This window comes from Bos mutus, chromosome 13 (genome assembly GCF_027580195.1).
Source record: "Bos mutus isolate GX-2022 chromosome 13, NWIPB_WYAK_1.1, whole genome shotgun sequence".
NCBI classification, from domain to species: Eukaryota; Metazoa; Chordata; class Mammalia; order Artiodactyla; family Bovidae; genus Bos; species Bos mutus.
In genome coordinates, this window is record NC_091629.1 from 11,372,758 (window position 1) to 11,391,205 (window position 18,448).

At 36.6% G+C, this 18,448-nt stretch overlaps 1 protein-coding gene across 5 annotated transcripts in view; it reads left to right on the forward strand.

The window, feature by feature from the left end:
* Positions 1-18,448, forward strand: part of MLLT10 (MLLT10 histone lysine methyltransferase DOT1L cofactor) — a 207,176-nt gene that overhangs the window by 117,826 nt on the left and 70,902 nt on the right. For all 5 annotated transcript variants that reach the window (XR_011466442.1, XR_011466443.1, XM_070380988.1 and 2 more), the window contains exon 9: positions 499-594. Coding sequence is in view for 3 of the 5 variants with exons in the window: in XM_070380988.1 (XP_070237089.1) it covers positions 499-594 (96 nt within the window). In the remaining 2 variants the exon portion in view is untranslated. The remainder of the gene's footprint in view (positions 1-498; positions 595-18,448) is intronic.

An 18,448-nucleotide genomic window follows, 5' to 3' on the forward strand; every position in this document is an offset into this window, starting at 1 on the left:
AATTTCTTGTCTGAGTTTCTGTGCACTGGTTTGTAGTTTATGGGCCATAGAATTTAATGCATGGTGTTGGAGAATCTGATACTATTATGAGGTGATAGTGCATGTCAAAGTGTATAGAAATTTTAAAGTACTATTTATGAAATCTATACAACAGCATTTGGTATTTTTAATAGGACAAAAATAGTTTGTCAGATACAAATGTAGACTTCAGTTCATCTTTTAGGTTGGTCAAGGATAAGAAAACAAATCACCTTAATATTACTTACAGTAGTAGTACTATATATTGTAATATATAGTAATAGATGTAGTAATACCATCATATATTACTAGTATTGTTTATATATAAAATGATATCTGATTAGAAGTGAGTTTGGTTTTTTTTTGACAAGCATTTATTAATATTTTAAATTACTTGAATGTAATTATAAAGAAATACCATCTTTATTATGTATATATCAGTTTAAATTTAAATTGTATTTTACTTCTGTGCATTTTTAGAAATATAAAGAAAAGGACAAACACAAACAAAAACATAAGAAGCAACCAGAACCATCACCTGCATTGGTTCCTTCCTTGACTGTTACTACAGAAAAAGTAAGTTTTAAATGCCATATTTTGATTTACGTAATAACTAGTTTTGTGCTGACTTTTACCTTTTAACTAGTTATGTGCTGCATTTTGAAAATACTTGAATTGTCCTGGTTCCTCCTAACCAATTTTACATCTCTGAGACTACATCAAGCACGTTGATTTTCCCTCTCGTAGTCCTTTATCCTATCTTCTCTTTATTCTGTGCTTATTTCTTAAGAATGTTAAGAAGTAGGTGACATCATTGACATGTATATTTTGGGCTGTGCAGTTGACTTCTTCCATCTGTGATTTTGAATTCTGGCTTCAACACTTACAGACTGAACTCTTTAGGTTAATTAACCTCTTTGTAACTCAGTTTTATTGTTCGTAAAGTGGGGGGAGATAATTGTTGGAATTGAATGAGATAATGCATTTAAAGCAGTTAGAACAATATCTGGTTCATAGTAAGTATTACTTAGTAAATGTTAAATATTACTAAGATTATTATCATGTAGTTAACATGAAAGCAAGTGGAGACAGGGACAGGCAGCTGGGATTACTGTGAAAGGAGGGTGAGGGGGTTGCAGTAGGAGCAGAGGCCAGTGTGAGAGGCCAATCTTCTAAGACTATATAAGCCAGTGGAAGGTTTTTAATTTGAGTGAAAAATGAGCCATTAGAGTTTTAAGCTGAGATGTAACATGGTCTTAACTTAGGTTTTATAAGAACCTGCAGCTACTGGACTATAGAGAGTCAAGAATGAAAGGAAGACTCTCTATGGACTGTGGAGAGTGAAGAGTGAAAGGAAGGAGGCCATTAGGAGGTTATTGCAGTAATCCAGAAAGGGATGGTGGTGACACTAGAGGATTTTGATTTGTATTTCTTCAGTGACCTATACATACGTTAAACATATTTTCATGTGAATATTAGCTATTTATTTATTTATTTTGGTGAAGGGTCCACATCTATCCACCACCTCTCCCTTTTTATTGATTTATTACCGAGTTTTGTGAAGCATTATGTGTTGCAAGTCATTTATCAGATACATATATTTTCTTTTAAAAGTTTTATATTTTTATCTTTTACATTTAGGTCTGTGATCCATTTTGGGTTAATTTTTGTGTATGACGTGAGTTATACATCAAAGTCCACTGATTTGAATATTGATAATTCAGTTTTTCCTGAGCCATTTTTAGAACAGATTGTCCTTTCTTTATTAAATTACCTTTACCTCCATTTGTTGAGAGTCAGTTGACCATCTGTATATGGGCCTATTTCTAGACTCTAATTCTGTTCCATACCACACAATCTTGATTACTATAGATTTATAATGATGCTTGAGGTCAGATAGGGTCCACCTTCCAAGATTGTACTCTTTCAGAGTTGTTTGGGCTATTCTAGGTTCTGTGCATTTGTATATGGATTTCAGAATTAGATTGTCAGCTTTTAGAAATAAAACTGCTGGTATTTTGAATCAAACAGCAGTGAATCTACAGATCATTTGAGGGGGAGTATTAATACCTTAATAATACTGAGTTTTCTGATCTGTGAACATTGTGTGTGTTTGTGTCAGTGGACATTTAGATTGCTTCCATGATTTACCAGTTGAAAATAGTGCTGCTGTAAACTTTTGGGGTGCATGTATGTTTTTGAATTAGTTCTTACTGTCTGTTCTGGATATTTGCCCAGAAGTGGGATTGCTGGATCCATATGGTAGTTCTACTTGTAGTTTTTTAAGGAACCTCTATAGTATTTCCCATAGTGGCTGTACCAGTTTACATTCCACTGACAGTGTAGGGGAGGGTTTCCTTTTTTCAGTACCTTCTCCAGCATTTATTATTTGTTGACTTTTTGATAGCCATTCTGATCAGTGTGAAGTGATAATTTATCGTGATTTTGATTTGCATTTCTCTAATTATTGGCAATATTGAACATCTTTTCATGTGCCTTTTGGCCATTTGTATGTCTTCTTTCGAGATGTCTACTTAGGTCTTCTGCCCATTTTTTAATTGTATTGTTTTTCAGGTATTGAGTTGTGTGAGTTGTGTTTTTGCTTACTGTACACAGCTTCTCCATCTTTGGCTGCTAAGTATATAATCAGTCTGATTTCAGTATTGACCATCTGGTGATGTCCATGTGTAGAGTCGTCTCTTCTGTTGATGGAAGAGGATTTTTGCTTTGAGCAGTGCATTCTCTTGGCAGAACTATGTTAGCCTTTGCCCTGCTTCATTTTGTACTCCAAGTCCAAAGTTGCCTGTTACTCCAGGTGTTTCTTGACTTCGTACTTTTGCATTTCAGTCCCCTATAAAGAAAAGGACGTCTTTTTTTGGTCTTTGTTCTAGAAGGTCTTGTAGTTCTTCATAGAACCATTCAACTTCAGCTTCTTCAGCATTACAGGTTGCCGTATAGACTTGGATTACTGTGATATTGAATGATTTGCCTTGGAAACGAACAGAGATCATTCTGTTGTTTTTGAGATTATACCCAAGAACTGCATTTAGGCCTCTTTTACTGACTATAAGGGGTACTCCATTTCTTCTAAGGGATACTTTGCCCACAGTCGTAGATATAATGATCATCTGAGTTAAATTTGCCCATTCCAGTCCATTTTAGTTCACTGATTCTTAAAATGTCAATGTTTACTCTTGCCATCTCCTGTTTGACCACTTCCAATTTACCTTGATTCATGGACCTAACGTAACAGGTTCCTATGCAATATTTGTTCTTTACAGTATTGGAGTTTACTTCCATTAGCAGTCATGTCCACAACTGGGCTTTGTTTTCGCTTTGGCTCCATCCCTTCATTGTTTCTGGAATTATTTTCCAGTCTTCTCCAGTAGCATATTGGGCACCTACTGAGGTGTTCATGTTTTAGTGTCATATCTTTGACAGCTTACAGTGAATGGTATCGGATTCGTTATCTCAGAAGATTAAACTTCAGGACCAGGAACCAGGCTTGATCACTCAAGAGCTTTTGTATTGCAGAGTTTTATTTGAGTATAAAAAGGGACAGAGAAAGCTTCTGACATAGACATCAGAAAGGGGATGGAGAGTGCACCCCTCGCTAGTGTTAGCAAGGGAGTTATATACTTTTTTAATTGGTTATTATAATAAATCAAAGAATGTCTCAAGTTTGTGAAAATTTTACCAAACCCTGTCCCACAATTTACATTTTAGGATAATAGGATTACAATTTAACAGTAGATAGATCCTACCAGACCCATCCTCATAAATACATTCTGATATATTGGGATTAATCACAAGGTTTTCAGGAAGGAGAAACTGTCCTCAAGCAGGGTACATTGTTGTTACATAATCCCTAGTACAGAGTTTAAACTGAATTGTGTAATCATCAGTTCCAGGCTTAAAGAAAAAAAAAAAAAACAACTTAATTTTATGTGACTAAGAATGTAGAGGAAAAAAAAAAAGTTTGTCCTTTCCTCCTCCTTGAGAACCCCAGACCCCCTTATCCTCCTCGGTGACCCTGGACTTCTTATGAACCTGCCTAAGAATTGACTCTCATCTTTTTGCCTTTTCATACTGTTCATGGGCTTCTCAATGCAAGAATAATGCAGTGGTTTGCCATTCCCTTCTCTAGTGTACCACATTTGGCAGAACTCTCCACCATGACCCTTGTGTCTTGGGTGGCCCTACACTGCATGACTCATATGTTCATTCAGTTAGACAAGGAGTTTTATAAACTCTTTATAAAGAGTTTTATAGTTTTTTATTATACATTTAAGTTTGTAGTCCATTTTGAGTTCATTTTTATAAGGGATATGTGTTCTGTGTCTAGATTCCTTTTTTTAGTTTTATGTGCATATTTAATATTCTAGCACCATTTGTTGAAAAGCTTATCTGTATTTCATTGTATTACTTTTGTGATCAGTTGACAGTATTTGTGTGGATCTATTTCTGGGCTCTCTGTTCCATTCATCTATTTGTCTGTTCTTTCATCAATACTATGATGTCCTAATTACTGTAACTTTATAGTGAGTCTGAAATTGAGTTAATATCAGTGCTCCAACTTGCCTTTCAATATTACGTTGGCTATTTCGGGTCTTTTATTTCTTCTTGTGTAGAATCAATTTCTCAATAGTCACACACACACACACACACACACACACACACAAATGCTGGAATTTTGATTCAGAATGTTTAGAATCTGTAGATGAAGTTGGGACATTTTGATGATATTGGCAATTTATCTATCTATGAAGTTGGAAAAATTCTCCATTTACTTAGTTCTTTAATTTTGTTCATCAAAGTTTTGTTTCTTCCTCATACAGACCTTCTACATATTTAGTTAGATTTAACCTAAGGATTTATAATTTGAAATTCAACTTGTTTCTTCCTGGTATATAGGAAACCAGTTTCCTTTTTTACATTAACCTTATTCTGAAACCTTGCTATAATCACTTTTTTTTTTTTTAAGGCTTGTTGCTTTCATTTTAGTGTGAAGTAAATTTGTATATCAAAGGAAAAAAATCGGGTGATGGTTGAATAGGTAGCATTTTTCCTCTCTCAATGTCACATAACGTAATCGTACATATGTAATTAACATGTTTTAGACTTGACTAAATACAATGTTTTCTTTTTCCCTCATTGTTTTTTAAATTGTTTTCCTATTTATTACAAAATGTTGAGCAGAGTTCTGTGTGCTATATAGTAGGTTCTAGTTGGTGATTTATTTTAGCTATAACAATGTTGTCTGTGTCAATCCCAGACTCCCGTATAGTTAATTGTTCTTTATTGGGAACTGCTGGCAGATGAAAGGATCTCATTGGATGCCGTATCTTAAAATGCATCTCTGTGATAAAAGGAGTTAGAAGAATGAGACTGGTTTATGGAAATAGGCAAGAATATAGGCTTCTGGAACAGTTTGGAGGTTCCTTAGAAAACGAAGACTAGAGTTACCATATGACCCAGTAATCCTACTTCTGGGCATGTATCTGGAGAAAAACTTTGTTTGAAAGTATACATGTACTCCATTGTCCATTGAAAGACCTTTTAGAACTAACACCAAAGAACGAGGTCCTTTTCATTATAGGGGACTTGAATCCAAAACTATGAAGTTGAGAGATACCGGGAGTAACAGGAAAGTTTGGACTTGGAGTACAAAATGAAGTAGGGCAAAGGCTAACAGAGTTCTGCCAAGAGAATGCACTGGTCAAAGCAAAAACCCTCTTCCATCAATACAAGAGATGACTCTACACATGGACATCACCAGATGGTCAACACTGAAATCAGATTGATTATATTTTTAGCAGCCAAAGATGGAGAAGCTGTGTACGGTCAGCAAACACAAGACTAGGAGCTGACTGTGGCTCAGATCATGAACTCCTTATTGCCAAATTCAGACTTAAATTGAAGAAAGTAGGGAAAACCACTAGACCATTCAGATACGATCTAAATCAAACCCCTTACGGTTATACAGTGGAAGTGACAAATAGATTCAAGGGATTAGATTTGATAGAGTTCCTAAAGAACTATGGATGGAGGTTTGTGACATTGTACAGGAGGCAATGATCAACACCATCCCCAAGAAAAAGAAATGCGAAAAGGCAAAATGATTGTCTGAGGAGGCCTTACAAATTGCTGAGAAGAGAAGAGAAAAGAAGAGAAGCTAAAGGCAAAAGAGTAAAGGAAAGATATACCGTTTGAATGCAGAGTTCCAAAGAATAGCAAGGAGAGATAAGAAAGCCTTTCTCAGTGATCCATGCAAAGAAATAGAGGAAAAGAATAGAATGAGGAAGACTACAGATCTCTTCAAACCAGGGGAACATTTCATTCCTTGGAAGAAAGGCTAATACCACCCTAGACAGCATATTAAAAATCAGAGACATTACTTTGCCAACAAAGGTCCGTCTACTCAAAGCTATGGTTTTTCTAGTAGTCATGTATGGATGTGAGAGTTGGGCTATAAATATGAAGAAAGCTGAGCGCTGAAGAATTGATGCTTTTGAACTGTGGTGCTGGAGAAGACTCTTGAGAGTCCCTTGGACTGCAAGGAGATGCAACCAGTCCATCCTAAAGCAAATCAGTCCTGAATATTCATTGGAAGGACTGATGCTGAAGGGGAACTCCAATACTTTGGCCACCTGATGTGAAGAACTGACTCATTGGAAAGGACCCTGATCCTGGGAAAGATTGAAGGTGGGAGGAAAGGGGAAGACAGAGAATGAGATGGTTGGATGGCATCACTGACTCAATGGACTTGAGTTTGTGAAAGCTCTGGGAGTTGGTGATGGACAGGGAAGCTTGACCTGCTGCAGTCCATGGGATCACAGAGAGTTGGACACAACTGAGCAACTGAACTGAAGGGAACATTTCATGCAAAGATGGGCACAATAGAGGATCGAAATGGTATGGACCTAATAGAAGCAGAAGATATATCAAGAAAATGTGGCAAGAATTCACAGAAGAACTATACAAAAAATATCTTAATGACTCAGATAACACGGTGGTGTGATCACTCACCTAGAGCCAGACATCCTGGAGTCTGAAGTCAAGTGGCCCATCGCTATGAACTAAGCTAGTGGAGGTGATGGAATTCCTGTTGAGCTATTTCAAGTCTTAGAAGATGATGCTGTTAACGTACTACACTCAATATACCAGTAAATTTGGAAGACTCAGCAGTGGCTACAGGACTGGAAAAGGTTTCATTCCAATCCCAAAGAAAGGCAATGCCAAAGAATGCTCAGACTACCACCCAGTTGCACTCATCTCACATGCTAGCAAAGTAACGCTCAACATTCTCCAAGTGAGTCTTCAGCAGAATGTGAGAGAGTTCCCGAAAAATCTCTACTTTTGCTTTGACTATGCCAAAGCCTTTGTGTGGATCACAGGAATAAAGAGGTTGTAGATAATTGGTACAATTTCTTCCTTAAGTGTTTTGTAGAATTTACCAGTGAACCCATCTGGACCTGGTGCTTTCTGTATTTTGTTGGGTGTGGTTCATTATTGATTCAGTTTCTTTAATAGCCATAGGCCTGTTCAGATTGTCTCTTTTGTTGTATGACTTTTAACAGTTGTGTCTTTCAAGAAATTGATCAGTTTTCAGTAGGTTATCGAATTTGTGAACATAGAGTTGTTCATAATTTTCTTTGATTATCCTTTAATGGCCAAGAGGTGTGTAGTTCATTGTTCTCTCTTTCATTTCTGATATTAGCAGTTTGTGTCCTCCCTTTTTTTCTTAGTTGTCCTGGCTAGAAATTTATCAATTTTATATATCTTTGCAAATACCAGGTTTTGGTTCCATTGGTTTTTCTCTGTTGATTTTCTGTTTTCATTTCATTGATGTGTGCTTTTTCATTTTATCTTTCCTTCTGCTTATATTTGATTTAATTTGCTTTTTGTTTCTCTTTTCCTAAAGAACAGGGTAAGGTTATTCACTTAAGATCTTTTTTTTCTAATACAGCATTCAACGCTGGGGATTTTCTGGCAGTCCAGTGGTTAAGACTTCACCTTCCAATTCAGGGGGTGCAATTTCAGTCCCTGCTTGGGGTGCTAAGATCCCACATGCTTCGTGGCCAAAAAATCAAAAACATAAAAGAAAAACAGTATTTGTAAAAAATTTAGTAAAGACTAAAAAAAGTCCTAAAAGATGATGTTGTTTAGGACATTATAAGATTTCTATTTAGGATTTGTTGAAGTGTGTTTTATGGTGCACAATGTGATCTGTTTTGGTGAATGAATGTGCCATGTGAGTCTGAGAAGAATGTATGTTTTGCTATTATTGGATACAATAGTCTGTAGATGTCAATTATATCCACCTGATTAATGATGTTGGTCAGTTCAAGTATGTCCTTACTGATTTTTTGCCTACTGGATTTGTCCAGTTCTGATAGAGAGATGTTAAAATCTCTACTTACAGGAGTGGTTTCATCTCTTGTAGTTCTGTCAGTTTTTGCCTCATGTATTTTGATGTCAGGCAGAAACACATGAAAGACTTCTGTGTTATCTTGTAGTCTTGATAACTTTATTGGTATATAATGTCAGTTTTTATTCCTGTTAACTGTCCTTGCTCTGAAGTCTGTTCTGTCTGAAATACAGCTGTTCTTGGATTGTTCAGATTAGTGATTGTGTGGCATATCTTCTTCCATTTATTGATTTTTTTAATTTACATCCAGTGATTTTTAATCACATGTGTCTATATTTACTACACTTGAGTCTTGTTTTTTGATTCACTCTGACTATTTCTATCTTTTAATTGGTATATTTAGACCATTTATGTTTAGAGTGATTTGTTGATACAGTTTAGGTTGGTATCTACAAAAGCAGATTACTTTTTTGTTGCTCTTGTTCTTGGTCTTTGTTCCTGTTTTTTGTCTTCAACATGTTATCTCCCTTGTGTGGTATTTTTTGGATGTTTTATATGATTTCTTTTTCTCTCAATTCTTAACATATCAGTTGTTTTTTTCCCTCTTTCCTGGTTGTCCTCATGTTTGTAGTATGTCTTTACAGTGTATCTAAGGCTACATTCAATAACACTGTACTATTTCATGGTAGTACAAGTATCTTATAATAACAAAGTATTCCTAATTTCTACCTCCTGTCTTTTCTGTCAATACTGTTATTCATTTCACTTACACATGGTGTACATAGCATATGAATATATAACTATATATCAAATATATCATTGAGCAAACTATTAAAATCAATTAAGAATAAGAAAAATCAAAAAAAAAAAGAATAAGAAAAATCAATTACTTTACCTTCATTGATTCATTCTCTGATGTGCTTCTTCCTATAAATCCATGTTTCTGACCTGTTTCATTTTCCTTCTCTGAAGAATTTTTCACATTTATTGCAAGGCAGGGCTACCAGGAACAAATTACCTCAGTTTTTGTCTTTGTCTTTCACTTTTAGTATAATTTTGCAGTGTGCAGAATTTTAGTTTTCTTTTTTTCCTCAACACTGAATATTTTACATCACTCTGTTGTTTGCATTGTTCCTGAAGAGAAGTCAGTTGTAATTCTTTTCTTTGCTCGTTTGTAGGTAAAGCTGTCCACCTTGTGGGTTCTTTGAGAGTGTTTTCTGTTGTCTTTGATTTTCTGCATTGTCAGTATGATGTCCCTATGTTCTTTTGTTTGTTTGCTTGCTTTTTGGCCTTTATCTTTCTTGGTATTCTCAGAGCTTCTTGGATCTGTCATTGGGTTTCTGACTTTACTTTGGTTAAATTCCTAGTCATTATTCCTTCAAAATTACTTCTGTTCCTTTCTTTTCCTTCTGTTACTCCCACTACAACTGTGTTTACACCTTTTATAGTTGTCTTGTGATTTTTGGATATTGTTCTGTGTTTCTTAGTTGTTTTTTCTCTTGACTTCGTTTTTCGAAGTTTCTAGTTTCATGTCCTCAAGCTCTGAGATGCTTTTCTTAGCCTTGCCCAGTGTGCTAATGAGTACATCAAAGTCTTCATTTTTGTTATAGAGTTTTTGATCTCAAAGATTCTTTAATTTTTTCTTAGAGTTTCTTTTTCATTTTTTGCTTACAGTATCCATCTGTTGTTGCATGCTGTTTTTTTACATTAAAACCTTTAACATACTAATCATAATTTTAAAATTCCTGGGCTGGTAATTGCCACAATCCTGCCATATCTGTCTCTGGTTCTGATGTTTGTTTATTCTTTTCATGCTGTATATGTGTCTTTTAGTGTGCCTTATAGTTTTTTGTGAAAAAATGTGTATGATATAATGGATAAAAGCAAGTATGAAAAGTAGGCCTTTTAAAATAATGTGATGTTAAGAGAGGCAGAAAGCATTCTATATTCCTGTGGTTAGTTCTCAGTCTTTTGGTGAGCCTGCACTCCTGGACTGTGAACCACGAGTGATTCTCACCCCCTACCCTGCTTTGGTGGGACAGGATCAGGTGGGGGTTGTAGTTCGATATTTCCCTTCCTCCACCTACTTGAAGCTCTGATACAACTCCAGCAGATGATGCTCTGGTAAGGTAGATTCCTGAGAACAGGTCTTACTAAGAAGAATAGAATACCTTAGCATTTTTCAGAATCTTTCCTTCCCCCCTTCTCTAATGGAAGCATGCATGTATCTTTTCTTCTGGTATTCACTATCAAGACTTGGGTAGGTATCCTGGAGGTGAAACTTGAAAACTTTGAGGGCTTCCCTATGATTGAGGCCTGAGTGTTTTTCTCTCTCAGACTTGAACACACTGAACCTTCCGCAATTTGTTAGTCACACTTGAGGTTTTCCTACTCTGATATTGGTTGCCATGGAGATTTCTGTTTGGCTATGCTGTGATCCTCTATATCTGTCTGTCACAATTTGGGGGTTTTCCCTGTGGCCTGACTTCTCTGATGCATCAAAAAAGAGTTACTAACTTTTCAGTTTCTTATGCTTTTTACTTGTTAGGATGGGATGAAGGCTTCAAAGTTTCTTATTAAATGCTGAGTAGAATCTAGAAGTGCTAGTATGGACATTTAAGGCTAAAAGCTTTGTTCTAAGCACCACTTAAAAATTATGATATTGGCATTTTGTATTTTCATTTTACTTAGTTGAACAGATATCTTATGGCTTCCTTTTGATTTCTTGTTTGACTGTAGGTTACTTAGAAGCATTTCATTTACTGTTGAAATGTTTTAGAAATTTTTCACATCTTGTTGATTTCTCATTCAATATTTTTGTGTTATAATTCATTTTCAATTTTTTTTTTAAATGACACAGAACATGGATTATCGGTTTTTATGTGTGCTTTTTCAAAAGAATATTTATTTGTTCTGCTCTTATGAAGATTTTCTATAAATGTGAATTATGAGTTAGGTCAAGTTGACTTACATTGCTAGTTCTTTATGTCCTTTATATTTTTATATTTTTCTTCTACTTGTTCAATTATTGAGAAAAGGAAATGAACCTCTCTTACTATAACTGTACATTTTGTTATTTCTTTGTTTTTTTCTCTTCAGTTTTTGCTTCATTTATTTTGCAGGTCTCTTATTAGTTACAGAACATTTAGGAATCTTATATCCTCTTGATGAATAAACGTCTTTATCCTGGTAATATTCCTTGTTTGAAATGTACTTTGATATTAATGTTATGAATTCAGATTTCTTTGTATTAGTGTCAGATTGCTATGTCTTTCCCATGCTTTTAATATCTTTCTGTATTTATTGTTTAAATGGGTTTTTTTTGTAGGCAACATGAAGTCTTGAATTTCTTTTTTCACTGTTATAATCTCTGCCTTTTAATGGGAGTGTTCAGGTAATTTGCATGTAATGTGATTATTGATATGGTTGTATTTAAATCTATCCTTTGTTAATCCTTTTTAATTTGCCCATCATTTTTCATTTTCTTTCTTTTTCCTCATTGACCATTTTTGGTGATTCCATTGTGGCTGATTAGTAATAATTCTTCATTGTGTTATTTTTATTGGTTGCTTTAGGGTTTATACATCTTTAGCTTGTCAGAGTCTGCTTTCAAGAGATATTACACTATTTCACATACCACATAAGAACCTTGCAACTGTATACTTCCATTCCTACCCTGTTTTGTTTGGACCTGTTTCTGTGATGTTTTAAAATTGTTACGTATTTTATGAACCTCACAGTTGTTATTATTTTTGCTCTAAATCATCGGTTACTTTAAAAAGAGACTTAAGTAATTAAAAAACCTATATTTATCCATGTAGTTATTGTTTCTAGTGCTCTTAATTTGTGTACATTCACATTTGCATTGTTGTTGTCCTCCTTCCTAAAAGACCACCTGCAGTGTTTACTATGGTAAACACTGGTGATTAACTGCTGGTGATTAGTTTTGTCAGCTTTTTAAAAAAATCTGTAAAACAATTATTTTGCCTGTGTTTTTGCAAGATATTTTAGCTCACTTTAGAATTTTAGGTTAATGATTGTTTCTTTTAATACATTGAAGATTTTGCTCTTCTTTTTTTACCTTGCATCTTTTTCAGGAGAAATCTGTTTTCATCCTTATCCTTGTTTCTTAGAACTTAGACATTTTCCCTCAACAACCCCTCACCACCAGCTGCTTTTATAGTTTTCTTTTTCTTTTTGGTTTTTAGTGATAACTATAATTATGATGTGCATTCATGGAGTTTTCTTCATATTTCTTGTACTTGGAGTTAGTTGATCTGTAGGTTTTATAGTTTTCATTAAATTTTATAGATTTATTCAAAGTACTTTTTCTTTTTTTCCCCTCTGCTATAATTATTTTTAAGTCCTTTCCTCCTTCCTTTGGTCCCTGAAACCTCCCCCCACCTTTTTGGGGTACTGTAGTAGCATGTAAATTAGGCTTCTTAATGTTGTCCCATAGGTCACTGACACGTTAAAAAAGTCTTTCTTCTTTGTGTGTTTCATGTTTTTATTTTAATTAAAAATTTTTATTGGAATATAGTTGACTAACAATGTTTTGTTAGTTTCAGGTGTATAGCAAAGTTAATCGGTTATACATATACATATATACAGTCTTTTTAAATTTCTTTTCCTATATAGACCATTACAGAGTATTGAGTAGAGTTCCCTGTGCTAGACAGTAGGTCCTTATTAGGTATCTATTTTATATATAGTAGTGCATATATAGGAGAAGGCACCGGCACCCCACTCCAGTACTCTTGCCTGGAAAATCCCATGGACGGAGGAGTCTAGTAGGCTGCAGTCCACTTTCCCTTTTCCCTTTCATGCATTGGAGAAGGAAATGGCAACCCACTCCAGTGTTCTTGCCTGGAGAATCCCAGGGATGGGGGAGCCTGGTGGGCTGCCGTCTGTGGGGTCGCACAGAGTCGGACACGACTGAAGCGACTTAGCAGCAGCAGCAGCAGCAGTGCATATATATCAGTCCCAGTCTCCCAATTTACCCCTTTTCCTTATCTCCTGGTAAGTTATATGTTTGTTTTCTACATCTGTGACTCTACTTCTGTTTTGTGAATAAGTTCATTTGTACCCTTTTTATAGATTCCACGGATTAGTGATATCACGTGATATTTGCTTTCTGTGTCTGACTTACTTCACTTGGTATGACAATCTCTGGTTCCGTCCATGTTGCTACAAATGGCATTATGTTGTTGTTGTTGTGTTGTTGTTGTTGTTTTTAAAGAAATATTCATTTTATTTATTTGGCTGCACCAGATCTTAGTTGCAGCGTGTGGAATCTAGTTCCCTAGCCAGGGATTGAACCCAGGCTCCCTGTATTGGGAATGCAGAGTCTTAGCCACTGGATCACCAGGGAAGTCCCTGTGCTGCTGCTGCTGCTGCTAAGTCGCTTCAGTCGTGTCCGACTCTGTGCGACCCCATAAACGGCAGCCCACCAGGCTCCCCCGTCCCTGGGATTCTCCAGGCAAGAAGACTGGAGTGGGTTGCCATTTCCTTCTCCAATGCAGGAAAGTGAAAGTGAAGTTGCTCAGTCGTGTCCGACTCTTAGCCACCCCATGGACTGCAGCCTACCAGGCTTCTCTATTTGTGGGATTTTCCAGGCAAGAGTACTGGAGTGGGGTGCCATTGCCTTCTCTGGGAAGTCCCTATATTGTTCTTTTTTGAGGCTGAGTAATATACCATTGTCTCTATGTACCACATTTTCTTTATCCATTCCTCTGTTGTTGGACACGTAGATTATTTCTCTGTCCTGGCTATTGTAAATAGTGCTACAGTGAACATTGGGGTGCATGTAAATTTTCAAATTACAGTTTTCTCCAGGTATTTGCCTAGGAGTGGAATTGTAGGGTCATATGATAGTTCTGTTTTTAGTTTTTTAAAGAACCTCCATAATGGCTGTGTCAGTTTACATTCCCACCAACAGTGTAGGAGGGTTCCCTTTTCTCCAGACCCTCTCTAGCACTTACTGTTTATAGATTTTTTGATGATGGCCATTCTGACTGGTTTCAAGTGATACTTCATTGTAGTTGTGATTTGCATTTCTCTCTCTCTTTTTTTTTTGCATTTCTCTTAATAATTAATGATACTGAACATCTTTTCATGTGCCTTTTGGCCATCTGTATGTCTTCTTTGAAAAATGAAAGTCACTCAGTGGTGTCTGACTCTTTGCAACCCCATGGACTATACAGTCCACAGAATTCTCCAGACCAGATTACTGGAGTAGGTAGCTGTTCCCTTCTCCAGGGGATTTTCCCAATCCAGGGATCGAACCCAGGACTCCCACATTGCAGGCGGATTCTTTCCCAACTGAACCACCAGGGTAGCCCAAGAATACTGGAGTGGGTAGCCTATCCCTTCTCCAGGGAATCTTCTCCAGGAATCGAACCAGGGTCTCCTGTGTTGCAGGTGGATTCTTTAGCAGCTGAGCTACCAGGGAATCTGTCTTCATTGAAAGACATACAGAAATGTCTATTTAGACCTTCTGCCCATTTTTTGATTGGGTTGGTTGGTTGTTTTTTTATATTGATCTGCATGAGCTCTTTGTATATTTTGGAGATTAATACTTTGTTGCTTCATTTGCAAGTATTTTTTCCCATTCTGTGGATATTTTTGTTTTGTTTACAGTTTCTGTGCTTCATGTTTGGTAGTGTCTGTGTTGTATTTTAAGAATTGGGCTATTGAAAAACTTGTGAATTTTATGAGAGGCTTGAATAGTACATAATTAAAAAAAAATTTAACCAACATTATTCTGTTTCATCATGTTGGTGGAAGGCATTGCTATAGTCGTTTTCATTCCTTCTGTGCCTCCTCTCCCAAACATGGATTACAGAGCTTTGTAGAATAAAACATAAGACAACTAACTATACCTTTATAAAAGTAACTGCCATTTCTTTGGTTACCTCTGATAGTCTTTGACTAATTATGAATATAAAAATTTTGGTTTGAAGTTAGAAATATTTTTTGTTCCTGCTAAGTCACTTCAGTCGTGTCTGAGTCTGTGCGACCCCATAGACGGCAGCCCACCAAGCTCCCCCATCCCTGGGATTCTCCAGGCAAGAGTACTGGAGTGGGGCGCCATTGCCTTCTCCTTTTTTGTTCCTAATTAATGCTATTTAGTAGGTATGTTGGTTTAATCTGAGGACTGATAATTATAGTTAGCTATGAAACAGAAATCAAACATTTTAAATGTCTATCCTGAAAGATTCATTAAGTTACCTATAAATCACAAAATGTTAATGCAGTTCTCTAAAGACTGTCACTATAGCCAGATACCCAATTTTATCTCTAGTAGAAATGAAAAGAAGCAAGGCTATATTTACTTAGTTGAGTACCATTTGAATTAGTTAATTTGCATTTTATGGCCAATTATTTGAAAAATATATATTTTTAAGCACTATCATGGCTCTCAGAGCAGTGAGATGCTTATATGTAAGAGTTATGTAGGTTGTGAAACTGACTGAGAAAACAGAGGTTTGTGATGTTGGGAGCCTACTCATTGTGTTTCCCTTAGCTGTCCTCCTGCCTACACTTTTTTTTTTCCACCTTCTTGGTTTTGATTGATTGTATGTTGTATTGGAACTCCACAGTGCCATATTATTTAAACAGCATGTTGTGAAACAAATACTCTTTTAAGTTACAAACTTGGCATTAAGGTAGAGGACTGTTTGAGTAAAACCTGTAGAGCCTTTTTTTTCCTTTTCATTATGTATAATTTTTTTAAGTGGTAGAATCTTTTGCTGAAAGTTTTTTCTTTCTGATTAAGAAACCTGTGATGTCTTTTGAAACTTAAGGTGTTGAGGTTTATAAAAAATACAATGTTACGATTAATTTATTACTACTTTGGTCACTAAAATTTGTGTAATTTTCATTAATTGCTTTCTTTGTAATACCTTTTCTTCCAAATATCATGTTTTCGTTGGATTTATGAACATATTTATAGTTCTGGGGTAAGCAAGGATATAGTATTAAGCGACTTGGGAAGATTTCTTATTGTTTAGTTGCTAGGTTGTGTCTGATGCTTTGTGACCCCATAGACTGCAGCATGCTAGGCTTCCCTGTCCTTCACTATCTCCTTTGCACTATGAGTTTTTGCACTATGAGTTTGTGCACATTCATGGCCATCGAGTCGGTGATGCCATCCAATCATTTCATCCCTTCTACCCACCTTCTTCTCCTGCCCTTGATCTTTCCCAGCATCAGGGTCTTCTCCAGTGCATTGACTCTTAGCATCAGGTGGCCAAAGTATTGGAGATTCAGTTTCGGTATCAGTCCTTCCAATGAGTATTCAGGGTTGATTTCTTTAGAATTGACTGGTTGATCTTCTTGCAGTCCAAGGGACTCTCAAGAGTCTTTTCCAGCATCACAATTTGAAAGCATCAATTCTTTGGCTCTCAGTCTTCTTTATGGTACAAGTCTCGCATCTGTACATGACTACTGGAAAAAACCATAGCTTTGATTAGAAGGATCTTTGTTGGCAAAGTGATTTCTCTGCTTTGAATATGCTGACTAGGTTTGTCATAGCTTTTCATCCAGTGAGCAAGCATCTTTTAATTCTGTGGCTGCAGTAGCCATCTCCAGTAATTTTGGAGCCCAAGAAAGTAAAATCTGTCACTGTTGCCACTTTTTCCCCTTCTGTTTGCCATGAAGTTATGGGACTGGTTGCCATGATCTTAGTTTTTTGAATGTTGAATTTTAAGTAAGCTTTCTCACTCTCCTCTTTCACTTTCATCAAGAGGCTCTTTAGTTCCTTTTTGCGTTCTGCAATTAGGGTGATGTCATCTGCATATCTGTGATTGTTGATATTTTTCCGGACAGTCTTGATTCCAGCGTTTGATTCATCCAGCTCAGTGTTGCACATGATGTACTCTGCATGTAGTTAAGCAAGCAGGGTGCCAGTGTGCAGCCTTGATATACTCCTTTGCCAATTTTGAACCAGTCCATTGTTACATGTCTAGTTCTGTTGGTTCTTGACCTGCACACAGGTTTTTGAGGAGGCAGTTAAGGTGGTCTGTTGCTCCCATCTCTTTTAAGAATTTTCCACTGTTTGTTGTGAGAGAGTTTAGTGTAATCATTGAAACAGAAGTAGGTATTTTTCTGCAATGCCCATGCCTTCTCCATGATCCTTTGAATGTTGGCAGTTTTATCTCTGGTTCTTCTGTCTTTTTTAGATCCAGCTTGTACATCTCTATATTCACATACTGCTGAAGCCTAACTTGAAGGTGATTGACTAGCCTTAATTTAGATGGATATGTGGAGACAGATAGCCTTTTTTTTTTTTTTTTTTTTATAGTTTTAATTACTAATTCTTGGATGTGCTGTGTCTTTGTTGCTGCATGGATTTTCTCTAGTTATGGCAAGCGGGGACTACTCTTCAGTGTTGGTGTGCAGGCTTCTCTTTTTGCAGAGCAAAGGCTCTGGAGCATTTGCACTTCAGTTGTGTGACACATGGACTCAGTATTGCTGCTCCTGGCCTCTAGAGCAGAGGCTCAGGTAGATGTGGTGCATAAGTAGTTGCTCTGTGGATGTGGAATCCTTCTGACCCATGGATTGAACCTGTGTCTCCTGCATTGGCAGGCTGATTCTTTACCCCTTAGCCACCAGGAAAGCTAGTCTATTTTTGTTGTTGGTATTCTACCCAGTTTTCTCTCCTTTTCCTTATTTGACACATAGAATATTTGAATGAAGAACACCTTCAAAAGTCTTCTTTCAGTTCAGTCGCTCGGTTATGTCCGACTCTTTGTGACCCCATGAATTGCAGCATGCCAGGCCTCCCTGTCCATCACCAACTCCCGGAGTTCACACAAACTCATGTGCATCGAGTCGGTGATGCCATCCAGCCATCTCATCCTCTATCGTCCTCTTCTCCTCTTGCCCCTAATCCCTCCCAGCATCAGGGTCTTTTCCGATGAGTCAACTGTTCGCATGAGGTGGCCAAAGTATTGGAGTTTCAGCTTTAGCATCAGTCCTTCCAATGAACACCCAGGACTGATCTCCTTTAGAATGGACTGGTTGGAGTCCAGGGGACTCTGAAGAGTCTTCTCCAAC